General features: G+C 40.7%; 2 protein-coding genes across 17 annotated transcripts in view; both read left to right on the plus strand.

The window, feature by feature from the left end:
- Window positions 1-8,043, plus strand: part of picalmb (phosphatidylinositol binding clathrin assembly protein b) — a 26,386-nt gene extending 18,343 nt beyond the window's left edge. For 14 of the 16 annotated variants that reach the window (XM_032503654.1, XM_032503666.1, XM_032503676.1 and 11 more), the window contains one exon: window positions 1,683-1,714. The gene's annotated coding sequence lies outside the window, so the exon portion shown is untranslated. Of the gene's footprint in view, window positions 1-1,682; window positions 1,794-8,011 lie in introns of those variants that run through there. The other 2 variants (XR_004327456.1, XR_004327459.1) reach the window with 1 other exon arrangement.
- sytl2b (synaptotagmin-like 2b) overlaps window positions 6,089-18,830 on the plus strand; it is a 23,881-nt gene continuing 11,139 nt past the window's right edge. Inside the window, exons 1-9 of the mRNA XM_032509687.1 lie at window positions 6,089-6,350; window positions 8,750-8,949; window positions 11,220-11,380; window positions 12,606-12,717; window positions 13,976-14,024; window positions 14,167-14,269; window positions 14,383-15,081; window positions 15,738-16,495; window positions 16,896-18,171. Coding sequence (XP_032365578.1) covers window positions 8,849-8,949; window positions 11,220-11,380; window positions 12,606-12,717; window positions 13,976-14,024; window positions 14,167-14,269; window positions 14,383-15,081; window positions 15,738-16,495; window positions 16,896-18,171 — 3,259 coding nt within the window. The 5' untranslated portion in view covers window positions 6,089-6,350; window positions 8,750-8,848. The remainder of the gene's footprint in view (window positions 6,351-8,749; window positions 8,950-11,219; window positions 11,381-12,605; window positions 12,718-13,975; window positions 14,025-14,166; window positions 14,270-14,382; window positions 15,082-15,737; window positions 16,496-16,895; window positions 18,172-18,830) is intronic.

The following is an 18,830-nucleotide window of genomic DNA, read 5'->3' on the forward strand; positions in this document are numbered from 1 at the left end:
TGGAAGTCTCTGGGATCTGAAGAGTCGATGTGATTCAGTATCCCTCTGTGGACCGGACCTCGTCATGACCAAGACACCTTCTGGTAATGTCACTTTGATCAATGACAAGTTGTCATAATCAAGACAACTCAAACTTGTCATGACAAAAACACACTGACACTTAATGACAGAAGTCATTTATGACTGGTTTATAAAGTTTATGACACGTAAATGACAGTGTCATGTCATGATTATGTCAATACTGTCAAGTAAAGTGTTACCAATTGTTCTTGCCAGGAGGCTGCGGTCTCCTATGGTGGCAGCACAGCACACTGTTTGACAGCGGTTCGATCTGCTCGTCAACAGTGTGATGTTAGTCAGAGCTAACGTTAGCAAAAACAGGGTGAAACATGCTTTAAAGTAGTTTTTCTCTGCGCTAACTCCCGTAGTATCGGAGCGGTGCATTGACTCACCGATACCAGCATGTTAGGCAGTATCGGAGGTATTTCTTATAATGGTATTGGAACAACTCTAATATTCTACCCTTTTTGTTTCTTTTTTATCTTTCCATACTTATTGCCTTCTCTGATTAGACACTACATGCATTTCTCTGTTTCTGACCCTTTGTTCTTCCACTGTCATCACGTATTGCTCAAACCTGTTTCCTGTGAACCTTGTAGCCGTTGAATTAAGTTATTATTATTATTATTATTATTATTATTGTTCGCTAGGATTTGTCCTTCTAAGTGTCAAGCTTTCTGTACTCACACAGCATACAGTATATGTATATACTTCCAGCTTGTAATGATAAAGAGGGCCATGTTGACATCTAAATTCGTAGTCCTAGTTAACCCTCGTGTTGTCTTCCCGCCAACCTGGAAATCTTTTTTTTTTTTTTCTGATTCAAAATTTAAAATGAAAAACCTTTTTATCAAGGTTTATGGTTTTCTTTTTCTACCCTTTTGTGGCAATGTTGTTGTCACTTTTTCAACGTTTGTCGACTTTTCCTGAGCCTTTGGAAATTTTCGCGTTTTTTTTCCCCCCAAGTTTTGAAAGTCTTTTTTTTTTTTTTTTTTTTTTACATTTGTCATTTTTTTTTTTACATTTCTTTGACATTTTTGTCATTTTATTTGACACTTTTCACATTTTAGTCACTTTTATTGACATGTTTCAATTGTTTTTTCTCCAAATGCTATGAATTTAACAAAAAACACCCAAATTCTATGAAAGTAGTGAACTGAATATATATTTAACTTGTGAGGAGCGTTGTTGGGAACCACCCATGTTACTTTTTTGGAAAATTTGTTTGAAAGAAACCCAAATCTCTGATATAGAAACTTTTTGGAAAGGGGTCAAATTTGACCCGAAGACACCAGGAGGGTTAAAGGAACGGGCCACAGATATAGTCAGGAGTAAGTTTCTCATTTTGAACTGCAGACTGTAGAGTTTGCCAGCTGAAATGAAAACTGACAGATTTTATCCAGCCAGCGCAGTTTAATTCATTCAGACCGTTTTGTGTTTGAAAGGCTTAAAAGAGCATGGCCTGCCAACGAGCAGCCCCATTAACACCACGTCAACGCAGGGGGACACTGCTGTTCTGGGGACGGGTTTAGCGAACAGTCAATTGACAAATGAATTATTTGATCTGTTTCTGTTCACGGTGTAGCCAGACTAACCATCGCGGTCTGTTGCCTTTCTTGCAGATGCAGTTCATGTAATTTGAAGAAATGTGTCTCTCGGAAGACGAAGCACTTAGCAGCAAAGCGTTGTCCTCGTTGCAGTCTAACTCTTCAGAAAAACATTCACACACACACCCTCCTCCCCCCCCCTCTCCCCCCCTCCCCCCAAACACAGACATGTCAAGAACACAATGGTGCAAACGACTGTCCAAAACCATGGCAACCATGTCCAAACGGCGATAGCTCACACCCATTATTCTATAACTTGTCCGAGACGTCGAGTGATGCTGCTGTCTAAACCCCCCCCCCCCCCCCCTAAAGAAGATTCCTTATCCATTTTACAGTGTCATCTGTAAAGATAGATATGGGTGCTGAGAAACTTTGATGTTATGTATTTGGAAATACTGTGGTTGGATGTCAAGGCTTGACGTTCCGCGAAGGAGGAGCGTGGTCCTTCCCTTTCTTGATCCGACCGTCAGTCATCCACTCCCTACAGTTATTTAACTGTCACTAAGTAGTGATGCTAATGGCGTTTACACCTGTTTAGTTTTTGTCTTTTTTACCGTGTTTACAGTAGACATTCCTTGTGTGTTGTTTGTATTTATTTATGATTATTGGTTTAAGATGGGGGGGGGAAATAATGTAAAATCTACAGTACATCGAACACCTGTGGGAGTGCTTCAGCATTAAACAAGGATCTCAGACTATCATTAAGAGGTAGAGTTAAAAATAGCTATTATATAAATTACACCTATTAAGCGGAATGATAGAGCACTAAATATTCTACGAGTTTTGTGTTAAACTTTTTTACTAGATGAAAGATTTCACCATCTCCATTGTAATTAAAGGGCAGGGGTTAGAGTATGAGTCAGTTACCAGTATATAGTCGATTCTGTGCCTAGGGTTTTTTGCAGTGGATCAGTTTCCTGTCTAGTTGAAAAACACTTAATCCACGAATCTGAAGCGCCGCACCGGGTGGTGGGCTCCATTTGCTTTAAGCTTGGCATGCCGTTGACTCACTGACCGTATTCAAGGCTGCCTTTACTCTGAATGTGAAAGAGTTGTCTTCATGTTGCACACATCTTTCCCCACTGCAGTTCCTCAGTGGGAGTGGGTGGGTTGGTGGGTGGGGGGGGTTCTAGAGGATGCGGGTGTGTCTGCTTGTTGGTTAGCTGTCGCCACGCTAACGGGGAAAAAGGGTCACAGATTCGATGTAAATTAATGTACAAAAGATCCAGAGGACCAGGGCGGAGTGGAGGAGCGCTGTTGATCGGCGCTCTGTGTATATACAAACTGACTGTTCTTTGAGTTCAAAAGTGAAAGATGTATGAAATATGAAAGCAATTCAATCAAATTTGACTCTACCTAAGTTTGATTCAGGATATTCTCTGCGTTTGTCTCCGCAGATATTTTCTTTATGTAATTAGAACGTGTAGCAGACAACGACTGAAGTCTTTACTTTCTTTTACAAATAAAGAGCAGCTTCCACAAACCGCTGTACAGTTTATGTATTTCTTTTATCACAGTGAACGTTAAATCTTTGGAATGTTGACTGTTTACACTGGCATACAGCAAGACGGTAAAGAAAATAGGAATACTTTTATAATTTATAGGAAATTTATAAACCAGTAATGTTTACACTTGTTACCATTATACAACATGCAAAGTAGACTAATTTGAAATACTGTAAATACATGGTCCTGCATAAGAGACCTTTTGCCATTGTACAGTATGTGTTGCTGGATCAAACCATGTCATTTGATATTCTTCTTCAGTGGTGCAGATCACTATATTCCTAGACCAAGATACAATTCTCAAGACCCTGGGGCAGTTGCGGTTCATAATCCAACCTGGAGAAAGAGAGAGAGAGGTCTCATAATTGTATTGTTTTTCTTATTTCTTTTTCTGTCCTGCAAAAAATGGAAAAGTTCCCCTGGTGCGACAAAAAAAACTGTAATTTTTGGGGTTTGAAAAATCAGATTTTAAAAAACATCAAGAAAAGTTAAAAGGGGACGCACAATTTGTAGAGCCCCAAGGTTATGCTTTAAAAGTTTGTTTTGTCGACAAAACCCCCCCCCAAAAAAAAAAAATATTTCAATTTACTATTTTAAATACAGGTGAAAAGTGGGCCTTAAATCAAAAATTTTGGAAAAGCTAAAAAAAAAGGAAATTTTTTTGGTTTATCATTTTTTTTTTTTTAAAAACGTCAAAAAGTTGTTGATTAATCGGACCCCTTATTGTTCCCCTTTTCTACTCTTACCCCCTCGTTTATAATAATCGACTTGGGGTAATAATCAAAAGAAGGAAAATGTTTCTTCATTTTAAACCCCATAAAAGGCAAAACTTTTGTCCTGAAATGAAAAAGGGGTTCACATTGCCTTTATGCATTATGTGATAAAAACCCAAAAAATGTTTTAAAGTTTTTTTTTTTTAACATTTTTTGTAAGGGGAAAGGGCCCAGCTTTTTTGGGAAATTCCCCACATTTCCCCAACGGGGGAAATTTCAAAGTTGCTTTACAAAAAAAAATTAAAATAATAAAAGTTTAAATTGCAGAAAAAGAAATTAAACTTTAAAGAGCATTTTAAAAACAGTTAAATTTTTAATAAAAAGCAGATAAAATACCCGGGTTTTTAAGCTCCCCAGTAGGGGAAAAGTTTTAAAAGGGCCCCCCCCCCCCCCCCACACACCCTATTGGATCGCAATAAACCATTTTTTTTGTTGACCAATAAGGTTGCTCTATAAGGCAGAACCATATGTCAGTCTGGTTCCCAGCGTTTTGGTTGTCTGTTTTAGGTCTGATCAGCACCAAACGAGGAGGGAACCCGAACCACGCTAGTCCTCGCTGCATTCCTGGATAGGACAAAAACGGACTCTGGTATATTGACATTTCTTTAAACCAATCCCAATCGTCGTGGGCGGTGCTAAGCTATGGTGGCGCTGCAAAACAGCCTCGGGAAGGAACTTGTTTGTGGTACGGGTGTGTAGATTCAACAGTTGTTTTAGTTGTGCAACAGAAAACTCAGATTGAACAGATAGTAGGGGTGGGGGAAAAAATGGATACAGCATAGTATCACAATAATTTCAGTGGCAATACTGTATCAATACACAGGCGCCAAGTATCAATCTTTTATTATATATGTGTTGGTCAGTTTGTCCCAGTTTGCAGCAATATGAAGTGAGATGGACAAACAGAGAAATACCTCTGTTTAGATGAAACAGATGTTGACAAAGTTTCCTTTTGGGGACGTCATTTGAAATTTGGAAAAATTACAAGTTGGAAAAAAGGTTATAAATTGCAATATATCCCAGAATATTGCAATATGTTTGAAATCGTAATCGTATTGTATTGTGGCGTAAGTATCGTGATGATATCGTATCGGGAGGCGTCTGGTGATTCCCACCCCTAACAGATAGTCTGGCTAGCTGTCTGGATTTACCCTGCAGAGATCTGAGGACCAGGTAACCTAGTCCTCAGATGGACAGATAGTCTAGCTAGCTGTCTGGAATTACCCTGCAGAGATCTGAGGACCAGGTAACCATAGTCCTCAGATTGGACAGATAGTCTAGCTAGCTGTCTGGATTTACCTGCAGAGATCTGAGGACAGGTAAACCAATAGTCCTCAGATTGGAAGATAGTCTAGCTAGCTGTCTGGAATTACCTGCAGAGATCTGAGGACCAGGTAACCATAGTCCTCAGATTGGACAGATAGTCTAGCTAGCTGTCTGGATTTACCTGCAGAGATCTGAGGACAGGTAACCATAGTCCTCAGATTGGACAGATAGTCTAGCTAGCTGTCTGGATTCACCCTGCAGAGATCTGAGGACCAGGTAACCATAGTCCTCAGATTGGACAGATAGTCTAGCTAGCTGTCTGGATTTACCCTGCAGAGATCTGAGGACCAGGTAACCATAGTCCTCAGATTGGACAGATAGTCTAGCTAGCTGTCTGGATTAACCATGCAGAGATCTGAGGAGACACATGTCCTACATCCTCCGCTTTCTTTGTGTTGGAATTTTAGTCTCCGGTGGATTTCTGAGGTGGAAATCCAGACAGCTAGCTAGACTATCTGTCCAATCTGAGGACTATGGTTACCTGGTCCTCAGATCTCTGCAGGGTAAATCCAGACAGCTAGCTAGACTATCTGTCCAATCGGAGTTCAACCCATGCATCTTTGAGGCAAGGCCTGCCCTTTAAGTGCATACACACTCTCTTATTGGCCAGGCGTCCATGCTTACACTGTGGAGGAACGTCTGGCAAAGCGAGACTACCATGAGAATACTGCCTCCCTTTATAGTAGTCTCCAAACTTATTATTTGTACTGTGAGCATGTTATTACTGTTTGAAATACGTCACGGTCTGCTGGTCTGCCTGTGAGGACGTCCACACCCTTTTGGCAAACACACTAAAAACCGAGCACGCCTGCTGGACATCACTTGACACTACAGCACAGATAACATACCTCACTGAGACAAGTATTCACTACTCCGCTGTTGAAGCACATGTCACGTCCTTCACACACAAACACACACACAGAGGGAGAGTCCGCCCCCTCTCCCCCCTCTCCTCAGCTCCTGTCCTGTGGAGGATCCAAACACTTCTTCTCCTACTTTACCTGTTTTCTGTTGTAACCGACACATCAGGATGGGAGTTACAGGAGCGGTTTCCAACAAGCCTGCAGGCGTCCTGTAAGGTAGGCAACACACTCTGAATCAATAACGGGACACTTGGGTCTTCTTTTTTGCTGGCATTATATCATAGGTTATTCATACCCACACTGTAAGTGTGGGCTATCAAAATAAACCAGAAAATGTTATGAGTCGCATAATTTCACTTTTTCTAACCTTTACTTTTGACAATCCATTGCTAGAACTTATGTAAAAACAACTCTAACTACACTTATTTTTAAGGTATAAGATTGGACTGGACACTGGTAAAGAGTGCAATCTGCTCTCACTAACAACATGTAACCAGTGTGGAGTGTACACAGTACAATTACGCTAGGATCGAAGTACAAATTTGAAGTACTTTACTTGAGGCTTTTCTTTTCATGCCCCTTTCTACTTCTACTCCACTATATTTCAGAGGGAAATGTTGTACTTTTTACTTCACTACATTAATCTGACAGCTTTACTTTACAAATTAATTTATTAAACTAATTGATTTTTGAGCGCATGTAAAATGTGATGGTTTATTCCAAATTAAACAGGACTTTAACTTGTAACAGAGCATTTTTACAGTGTGGCATTAGTAGGCTATACACTTTTACTTAAGTAAAGGATCTGAACACTTCTTCCACCACTGAATGTAACTCTAGGAAACAACTTGAATGTAGTTTACTAAACAGAGAAAACAACTTGACAAGAAAACATCTCCAGCAGCTTGTTCACTTTTAACTCCGAATCTGCAGCCACACAAAGACATGTACATGTACACGTTGTACTGGTTTACTTTCATTTACATTCATTAGTATTGTTTAACAAAGACAAAGCGTTGTGGTTTTTCAAAGAATAAAATACTCCGACAGTCTGTGAATTTTTCTTTCTATGGAGTTTTTACCTGTGGTGAACAATCACTTCCCTAAATGAACTAGTTAAAGGAGTACACAGGGTATATTTTAATACTTAATGGTGTAGACGCAGTGGTGGAAGAAGAACTCATATTCTTTACTCAAGTAAAAGTACAGTAAGTATTACCAGAGAAAAATGTGCAAAAAGTAGTTGTTCTTCAGTATTGTTATTATTCATGACATTTTTAGATATTTAACACTGATGCATTAATGAATGAGCAGTTTGTACAGGGGCTCCCAACCTAGGGGTGAGGCCCCTTCAAAAGGTCACAAGATACATCCGAGCGGCTGTGCGATGATTAAGTTCTGATAAACAAATTATTTTACGTCCCTAATCTTTGCTTTTTTAATGAAATATTATATAATTTGACCTCTTTGGGCCTCAAACTGTTACTTAAATGAAACCATACGTGTGAGCTCACTGAGCTCATAAATCATAAATCACCCCAAGTGGTAAAGGGTTTAAAGGTGCCCTGCCACATCTGTACCTTAGTTACCGTGGTTACCTTGTTTCCAGTCATTCTAGCGTGGTATAGAAAGCCCGCAGGAAGACTCAGCTCCATTTGGGCCAGTTCTCATTAATATTCAACCAGCTAAGCTACTTGCCTCTGATTGGCTAACAGCTAACCAATGAGAGCCTCGCTATCAGCATCCTTTACCCAGCTCATGAATATTAATGAGCTCAGGCAACATGACGTCAGACTGACCAGCTGTTGTGATTGGTCGGATTTCTCCTCTTATTTTTTTTCAGTGGCTAGAGCTTTCACATTCACCACATAACACATACACACACACACACACACACACACACACACACCCCACACACACACACACACACACACACACACACACGTATGGACCTGACATATATAAATATGCAAGTAAAAACGGTTTTGTGTGGCAGGGCACCTTTAAGTTAAAAGGTTTGGGACACTGGTTTATGTTTTAACAATGCGTTGTATTACATAAGCTCATCATATGTTTTAAATGCAAAGTTAATTTGTAAAGTAACTAGCTGTCAAATAATGTAGAGGGGTAAAATAATACAATATGTTCCACTGAAATGTGGTGTAGTAGAAGTATAAAGTGAAATAAATAGATATACTCGAGTAAAGTACCTCAACATTTGACTGAAGTGGAGATGCCACTCAACTTTCCACCCCTGTTTCTGACAGATACAGAAGCTACAGCTGTTCACTTTACATCATTTGGTGGAATTGTCGGATCGGCTTCCAGTATTTCGGATTTAAACGGGCGATGCTGCATTCACTGTCCTTAACGAGAAGCCCGTTGTACTGCATGGACTCCACAGCTGTAAAATGGCTGGGCAGGAATAGCATGCTGTAATTGTGCACCCATATTTTTTAAACCAACTCACCAAAAAAACAGAAGATTGTCTGCCCATGTACTTTTTACCCTTGTAATTAATTGATATCAATATGCAATGATGTACTCATCATGGTTGTGAAATATAGGAACACAGTCACAACGGTGTGGGATTTGACATTGGATTTGCCCGGCAGGGACGGACCCAGCTGGTGGCTGCTCCCTGCTCGCCGAGCGTAGACCCCCTGAGAGAAGCAGGAGGGGTGGGTGGGTGGGTGGGGGGGGGAGGAGGAACCATGATTGACCTGAGCCACTTGACGGAGGAGGAGCAGGGGGCGATAATGACGGTGCTGAGGAGGGACGCCGAGCTGAAGAAAGCCGAGGAGGAGAGAATCAGGTAGAAGCTAGGGCTGCAGTGCATGAGGACATATCTAATTGCAATTACTTTGACTGATATTGAGAGATATGTATACATATATACATATATCACTATTGTCATTATTGTAATTTTCATTGAAAAAAATTATAAACTGTATAAATATATATAATATTAAAATTAAAAAACTTTAAAAGATTATAGTGTGATTTATGCAAGGATCTCTACCAAACAAAGACTGTTTTCCTAATAATTTAGGATATGATTTATGGGCTGGGGCGTCTTCTGCAGCACCTTAATACTTAACTCAGAATTGTTTGACACATTTTTTGCCTGTAATATATATTGCATACATTGCCCCCCCCCATTGCGATTTGAATATTGCACTAGTCCATATTGCGATTTCGATGAAATTGCAATTAATTGTGCAGCCCTAGTAGAAATACATCAGCGAAAACAAATCAGCGTCTGCCATCTTTAGATTGCGTTTTAGGCCGGTAAAGGTTTCAAATGTCATCCAACTCGGCTTATTTTACAGGAGCAGAAATGTTTTGGCTGACATTTAAGCTCACGTCATGTTGTTCAGCTAATGTAATTTTAATGATTCGATAAGTACTCCTTAGTTCTTCCAACGGCTGTTTTTTTGTGACAAGAGGCCTTTGTGGGACAGGAAAACTAATACTTCTGTCGCCATAATAGAATAACACAATTACAGCTTGGCCAAATACAGACGTCGCCTTGATCACTGAGACGCCTCAATGGGAGATGGGCAATTAGATTACACCCAAGACGAACGTTAACACATGGGGGAGAGGATCATGTTGTTCTGACAAACAAGAATAGGAACCCTTAAAGGCCTCAATGATGAGAGACACCTCAGCTGTGAAGAGGGTGGTTCCTGATGCTGCCTCCGGTCAGCTTGGAAATAAAGAGAAAGGTTAGACTCGAATTTGAAGTCAGCTGTTCCTAAGATCTCCATTGCACCTTTGGGAGGGGTCAACCATTCCTCTCGGTGTATATTCAAGGCTTGTTAAGACAAACAAAGGCCCAGTAGGATTTCTGATCCCTCCCATGTGCAGATACAAAAGGAATCTTCTTAACCAATAAAACTGCAGTCGTGCATGGAAACGTCACAAAATCCCATCTTTGAAGATTCCATTTTACAAGAGTCAAGAATGTCATGATACAATGGGCTTTTCATTGGGAGTTTAATTGATTTCACCCAGGAAGCTATTTTTTTTTGTCAGCGGGAGGCTGAATGCTCGCTGTGTCTCGGTCGATCTGGTGTAAAAGGATTAGGCCACCAGTCTGTAATAATGTGCTACCCTTGTTTTCACATGACTGCCGTGCTTCTCCGTGTAGAGGGAAGATGAGTTGAAGCGCTCGCTTCTTTTTGATTCAATTTCAACTTGATGGGAATGTTTTCTGAATTCCTTCCTCTAAATAGATCATGTGCAACTGTTATGTAAAGCTGGTGTTGCGCTATGAAGTGGAGTAGAAGGCTGAATCTAAAAGTAGATGATGAAAGTAAATACTTAAAGTGACAATAAATAACTTTTACATTTCACTTTCCCAAACTGACTCAATGACATGTCTCAGGAGATCAAAGAAAAGAAAAGGAAAGTTGAACAAGGTTGAAAACAGGATAAAACAAGCAGTAACAAATGAAATAAAATCAACTCCAAGACAAAATTATATATGGTCAGATTCACCATTTAGTGCAGCTGATACAAGTACATCTTGTTTATACTGCGTATATATACAGTACATACGCTTTTTATCAATGTTTTTAACTTTTTCTTACGTTTTTGTCCTATTTTTCAACACTTTTGATGCTTTTTTTCTACGTTTGTCCCTTTTTTTTTTACGTTTGACACTACGTAACACTAACTTTATAACTTTAGTTTTACAGTTTTTGGGGGAATTTATGGTCAATAAACCTCATTTATAAGAAATTATACCTAATGTTTGAATTAGAAAAGCAGAAAATATGAATTATTTAGACTAAAATTAAAAGGAATGGATGTTGATGGATAATCACAGACTGGAATATGTCAACTTTTACTCAAGACTATTTCAAAACCACTTAATTTTTTTTTTTTTTCAAATGCTATAAAATTGAATAAGACGCCCCAAAATGAATGAAAGTAGAGATTTGTACTTGCCAAAGAGCGTTGTGTGGAATCAATCATGTTATTTTGGGGAATTAAAAAGAACACTGATATAGGACAACATGAGGACAACATGAGGGTTAAGCATTTGTACATGTCACTTTTGTGTTTCCCCTCCAGGAAACTGGAGAGGATTTTGGACAGCGGATCGCAGCCAGACACCGAGCGGAAGTACCGGACTGGAGAGTGGTTTTACGAGGCCAAGTCTCGCAGACACATGGACAAGATCCACGGCTCGGAGATCATCCTGGCCTCCATGAACAAGAGGAAAGCTGCTTTAGGTGTGTTCATTCTACGCTCTTGACACATGTTCTAGCTCCATTTGTGACCCCAGCACTCTTCAGATTTAGTTTCTGTGCCTGTTATCCAGCCGCCTAACTAGCACAAGTATAGTGGTGCTCATAAGTTTATGGACCCATGCTAAAGTTGACTAAAAGGAGGAATAAAAAAACAAAACATCTTTTGGATATTCATCTTAATGACTTAATTAAAAAAATAAGAAAAAAACAACCATTAAGGACAACAGTTTTCTTTGTGAACGAATAATGTATTGTGAATAAATAAATGTTCTTCCTTAAAATACAGGATGCATAAGTATACACCCCCCCATGTTAAATTCACATAGAGGCAGGCACATTTTTTTTTTTTTTTTAAGCCCGTTATTCATGGACTTTGGCATTAAAACAGCCCCAAATCATCACATACCCTTCACCATACATAGAGATAGGCATGGTGTTATTTCAGTTAGCTTAATAGCTGGCTTTATTTGCATTGAGAGATGATTTAATGGAAAGTTCCCCATGCCAGTCTCTAGATATGATGAAGTGTATGGGGGGGGGGGGATATCAGGATGCATAGTATCCTAATCCATGAAATAACTGGCCTTTAATAATAAAAATGTGCCTGCCTCTATGGGAATTTAACATAGGGGGGTGTATACTTATGCCCCCTGTATTTTAAGGAACAATATTTATTTATTCACAATACATTATTTGTTCACAAATAAAATAGGTGTCCTTAAAGGTTGGATTTTTCGTAATTTTCTTAATGAAGGCATTCAAATTAATTTCTGAAAAGATGATTTTTTTATTCCTCTTTTTAGTCAACTTTAGCATGGGTTCATGAACTTATGAGCAGCAGTGTATGTATTCCACATATCCTGAGGGGTCTTCTGTCTGCCTTGAAAGATGACATGTTTAATGTTGAAATCCAACCTTTCCTACGGCTACCATGCCAACAGTGCCGAGGCCTACGCACCGTGGACTTATTATATTACAGAAGAAAGCAATACCAATATTGGATTTAAACAATGATTTCACTGCTGAGAAACAGTTGACAACTGCAGGATCACAAAAACACGTTGGAGGAGAGTCACATACAGCAGACTAGGGAAAAAAATCAACCTTACAAACCAACCAAACACATAAAACTTGATATTTTGATTGCATTGTGTTTTTGTTAACTCCCTAATCTCTTTCTACTTTTTTTCTCAACTTTCTGCTGCAGATGGTTCCTTAAGAATTGAAAGATCCAAGACGCCCGGCAGTCGAGGATCAGACAACGTCGCTCCACCAAAACCTGCCAGATCTTTGGAACCAGGACAACAGCAGGACATCAAGTACACAATCCTTTCATCTGTCTGTCTTTTACCGTTTCATTTTCTCATTGTTTAGCCTGCCACGGTGTTGACTGAAAGAGCACGCCAGCGTTTTTTAGATGACATTAAATAACTCGACCAGTGTGAAATATTGGACTAGCTCCTCTCTCTCTTTCTCCCTTGGTCAGTGTATAACTGTAGTTTGGTGTGTGTGTGTGTGTGTTGTGTGTGCGTGTGTGTGGTGTCTTGTGACTCAGCCTCTGTAAACATAGGTGTTGCTGACAGGGAACATGTCTTGTTTTATAGCCCAGCAGCAGCTACTGCTCAGAACACTGCAGGATGTGGTCTGACATATTAAAGGATTAGCAGACCGACAGTTTGGCAAAGTATTTAACTCAATAGTCGCTCTGGGCATGACTGAAAAATGAGAAGTGTCTGTTTATATTACTGGGGTGGTTATTTCTGGAATGAAAGGATCAGGATGTAGCAATCAGGTTGTATAAGATGAAATACCAGGAGTTTTTTTTTTAAATTCAAAGTAACTGGATTATTGTGACATTATGAATACTTTTACAGTGCAACTAACTGGGGTAAAAGACTCTTACTAAGATAGTAACAGCTGAGACACATTTAACATTTTATTACAAGTTGGGTCAATATTTGATGTTTCCAAGCCTTTGTGCTCATGTACACATTTCCTAAGCACACGATAGACTCAGAAATGTAACTGCCCTAACTCTATTTGCAGAATGCTAACACACCTCACAACTAAATGACGGAATAGGTGGATTTCCAATGACTCCCAAACAATTCAAACCACTGTTGCATTTACAGTGCTGCGTCAAATGGGCAATTTTCAGAAAATTGAGTGAAGATAATTACGTCTTGTGAATAGTCCATCATGTTTGTGTGGGTGGGGTATGGGGGGGGGGGGGGGGGCGGATTGTGGAAGGCTTGTATTATGTGTGACAATTTTGTTGTCATTACTTAGAATGGGGGGAGACAGAAACTATGCACTATAGCTTTAAGGTTTGCTTTCCTGTTATGATTCAGACGCAAAATTCCAAAATTTATCTCATAGTTTCGTCTCATACTTTTGTTGAGGTTGGGTAGACATTCTTCTTTTCGTTCTTTAGGAGTCAGCAAGCCCCAGTCATGCACACTACAGGAATATTTGAGAAAAAAAAAGGCACACCATGTTAAACACTTTATCTGATGCTTTGTGTTTCTTTTAAATTCATCTTTTCTAACTAAATATTTCAATGTTTTACCCCTACAGCGATGCAGAAAAAGAGAATCTAAATTCAGTAGTCCGCTCTCCAAGAAGGGTAGGCATATGTGTTACAAAATCAGCCTCTTCTCTGTCAAATGTTTTATTCTCTCTGGTGCAACCTTGTAACAGTCATATTGTAGCTATTGTAATATAATTGCGTTGTAATGTAACATTCATCATATTCTTTTTCCTTCAAGCCGAGGCACAACCCTTTCAACCGCCCTTCCCTTATTGTTGTTGAGCCACCTGGAAATAATGATGACATGTCAACCAGTCAAGACCAGGTGTCACCTGAGACAGGTTGGGATTGTAACACATGAAAAGACATTTGTGAGGCTGTGAATTGAGATTCACCACACACAAAAAAATCAATGTGCCAACTTATAGCGGCTTCTTTTGTTGCTTCCCCTCAGAGATCATATCTCCAGTGAAGAGCCAGCCAGCAGAGGCCAGTCACACGTCAGGGGGCTCCCTCACATCCGAGGGCTCCTCTGTAGGTTTCAGGCCGGTGCCAAAGAAGAGGACATTTCTATCAAGACGTACATCCAGTCAGTCAGAAAGCAACAGCCTGGCGTTGGACGCTCAGGGAGGGTCAGCGGGGATCGTTCCTGCCACAAGACTGAGCCTCCAGCGAGGGTCCAGTGACAGCTCGAACCAGTCCTACCTGAAGGGCCGAGATGAAATACCTCAGAAAAGCATTGTTCCTAATCAAGTGTCTCAGTCTGCTCAGCCATTCAGACCTCTAGATAAAAACTCCCAGCATACACTACATGATGTATCTCTGGTTTTGTCTAATTCCAGTCTGGAGAGAGAAAATACCCCAAGAGACAGGTCAGTGGACGCTTCCCCCCGCAACGCCGACCCCAACATTTTAATTCAACTCTCTGATCCTTCCACAGCAACTCACCACCTACATCATTTCAGACCAGCCACTTTTGGCCGGAGTGATGCGTCCATTGGCAGAGAGATCCCAAAGAAGGGCGATGCACGAGAGGATCAGACACGAAGAGAACGTGCAGCGGTGAACACCGGCAGCATTCAGGATCCAGACAACAGCAGTGTGGGAACAGCAGGGAGGCAGGAAGAGCTGAGTCTGCCCCAAAGCACTGTTGGTGAGTTCAGTGACAATAAATCAAGAAATACCTCTACTTACTATCCTTCAGCCCCCCCCTATCACCATGGCAGCTGATGCACACACCACAGAAATGCCATCTTAGTAGGTGGGAAGCAGCAATAAATAATAAAGGAAACAGACACTTATTCATATTGTTTTCAGGGAATAAAACATTAGTGTAACCTCTCACTGCAGTAGCTTTAAAGGTAGATCCAGAGCTGAAGGTGACAAGGCTCATTGACTGGAGTCGTCGTGAAATTTGCAGTACTTGCAATACCTTTGGGATCTTTTAAACTTTCATCTATCTTGATTAAGTTCATTTTTTCCAATATCTTGTTTCTTAACAACCTGTAAAGCTAATGGCAGTCCCATCAAGTTATACATTGTGTTAATTACCAGTTAGCTAGCTTGCACTGTAAACTAAATTGTTGAAAATGGTATAAACATTATACCTTCTTAACATCAGCATGTTACCATTGTTATTGTGAGCATGTTAGCAGTGAGCATTATAGAATTCAGATGTTAGCATTTGGCTTACATTGTAGCTAGCATGGCTGTCTCTTGGAAGATAAACCTGCTGCAGAACAGCCCGTAGTAGCTTTCTGACTATTTTTTGACACGTATTTCATTCTAAATTCATATCTTTGTTTTCAGATCCACATCCTCCAGAATCTTATGATCTCAACTTCATTGATACGTCTGATGAGCAAACGCAGAAGAAATCCAATCAGAAACACGCATTTCAGTTATCCACTCAGACCGCCAGTCCCACCGGTGATGAGGAGGACTCCATTGCCAAGGTGCTGGACTGGTTCTGCCGCAGCACAGACAGCATTGATTCCCTAAGGACAGACAACGGTCCTATGGCGACAAAGAGCTCCGACAAACATGTAGAAATCAGCAATATAAGACGTGAAGCTTCATTACGAAAAGATGCTGGGGATATTATAAGTGATTGGACAAATGAAACCCTTGAGATGAGGAGGAATAACTTACAAACACAGAACAATGAGGTTAAAGAGTTAAGAGCAACAGGCCGAGGAACACAAGAAGAGGTGAAGAAGGATACCAGAGAAAGAATGCTGTCACAGGAAGTTAAAGATGGTAATGATGAAGGCCAACCGCCCCAAATCACTCATCTTAAGTCATTCTGGGAGAAAAGCAACCCGGGACCTAAAATACTCATCAGCAAGTCAATCATGCCCAGCCACAACAAACAAAAACCCGTTCACCTCTCGGTGGAGAAAGACGAGGAAACAGTAAACAAACCCCACAGGGCACCTGCCATGCCCGCTGTGTCCGGAGTATACAACAGGGAGGGGATTTATGATAAGTTCACTTCAAATCATCAGGAAAAGAAGGAAAACAGAAAGATACTGCAGACAATGTTCAACCAAATAATAAACAGGAGGTAGACAGTCGGGGGATGAATACTTTAACTCAGAGGAACAATAATGACCCAACATACAACTTAGATTATTTAAAGTCAGCGGCCAGTCCCCAAATATCTGACAGAAGAGGTTCAGAGACTGAGATTTTAAGTGTAACCAGACTTAGTACACCCATCCAGTCCAGTCCACAACCAGACAGTATCTCCCAATCCAGAGAAACCTCACTGCAAAACGAACTGTCCAAGAACATTCCTTTGTCTCAGCTGGATACAGATCCAGACTCTGAGAAGCTCCACATGTCCAGAAACCACCCATATATGGACTACAAGCAAGGCGGGAATGATATCCAAATCACCCCTAAAACACAAATGCGTAGAGGTTCAAGTGAAGAGGGGAAGAGAATGGACAGTGAAGATAAAAGTGTGCTATTGAGCATGTCTCCCAAACGAAAGAGGACACGACTAATAAAGACCGAATGACACACTCAAACAGGCAAGGTTTGCCACATCAAGAAAGTGTTGCAGAGAAGATAAAGCAGCTCAAATCTTTTTGGGAGACGGAGAGGAACAAATCCCCGTTTTACACCAGCAAACCTAAAGCTCTCGGGGAAGGTAAAGTCGCTCGTGCTGCGAATCAAGCAAAACTGAATAAAAGATATACGAAGTCCGAGTACGACCTGACGTCAATCGGAAATGATTCCGGCAGCGATGAGGAAGACTCTGATAGAAATCATCACAATTACAATGTTCTTCCTTTTAATCAGAGACTAGACAAGATGTCCCCTAGCCTGGGCACAAGCCGAATACAATTTAACACTTTGCGGGAGTTCTGGGACGAGGCCACGTCAGATACCAAGGGATCATTTTCCTTCGACAAACCCAAAAGCCCCAAACGGAAAGAGCCCATAGGTGCCCAGCTTTCATCTCAGGAGTTAAAGTGCGCTGACCCTGAGGTGTACAGCGTGACAGAGAAAACAAGACCACCCATCGTGAAATCATCTCCACCTCCTCAGAATCGATCGAAGTCGCCTCATGACCGACCGCTGGGGTCGAGGGCAGCAAACGAGGGCAAAAGCAACCAGTTTAATTATACAGCTGAGTCCAGAAGGAGCTCCAAAGACTCTAGTAGAGAGGAGAAATCCACCAAACAGCCGAGCAGTTCAGGAAAAGAGGCCCGTTCTCCAAAGAGCAGAAAAGACAGCTTTAGCAATTCGAGCAGTCGTGGAAAGTCAATGCGTCGCGCCACCAGCATGTTCTCTCTGAGCGTCCCCGATGAAAAGGAGCTTAAAATGGATGTGAGCCCCATCCAGTCCCAGAGCAGGAAGCAGAGGCAGAACGTGGAAAAAGGCGCCTCGCAGAGGAGATCGTCAGAGGAACCGGAGCCTCTGGCTCCTCGTGCGCGGGCGTGCGTTCCCAGAGACTACCGCTATTACCTGGGTATGACGGACGAGACCAGCGTCCACACCTCCCTCGCCCCGCCAGCGAAGGACCAGGGGTCCGAAGGGAGGTCTGCCTATGAGTTTGACCTGGGTGGGCCGATGAGGGCCAGCACGCCGGTGAACTCAGAGGAGCGTTACGGCAGGAGGGGCAGCAAGGCCAGTCAGCGCCCTCCGTGGGCGAACTACAGCAGTTCAGACGCAGGTCAGGAGTCATCGGTGAGCAGCACGTCAGAAACCTGGTCCAGGAACGGCTCAAACCGTAAGCAACAACTTTTACATACATACACACCTAATATGAATACCTAATATTTTACATAATATGAAAACTGAAGCTGGCCTTGGAAAGAGTCAGATAACTGTTGATATTTAGTTTAAAGAGATAGTAAAATTGTTCCTGAGTTGTCTGAATTTTTCATATGGGTTTGTGCTAAATTGTTTTATACAAAGACTTTTATTTTTTTACATAATAATATATACATGTTTTTAAATTGTTAAATATAATTGTTTCTATGGAGATTCTTATTAAGCCCCTTAAGGTTTTTTTGGCAATTGTCCATCTCATCTTTTTGTAAAACACATAACATTGTTTTAATGTTTTTGTTGTGAAAATAAAATAAGTAATTAAATAAATAAATTGAATTTGGTATTTTTGATAGGTAATATTAATAATAGCTCAGTTTTATGTAGATAGATATTTTACAACAATGTTTTGGTAACTAGATTTTTTCTTTTTACAAAAAGCAGAAACTGAGATTAATTTTAGGGAAAAATAACGGAATCAAAACAACTTTTTTCAAAGCAGGGAGTAAATGTTGAGAGCAAAAGAAGTTTACGTAAAATATGAATCAAAATTTTCTTCAGTTCCTACAGTGAACATTTAGCAGCAAGAACAAATGTTTTCAACTTTCAAAATTTCAT

The sequence above is a fragment of the Etheostoma spectabile genome, chromosome 3, assembly GCF_008692095.1.
Source record: "Etheostoma spectabile isolate EspeVRDwgs_2016 chromosome 3, UIUC_Espe_1.0, whole genome shotgun sequence".
Lineage (NCBI taxonomy): Eukaryota > Metazoa > Chordata > Actinopteri > Perciformes > Percidae > Etheostoma > Etheostoma spectabile.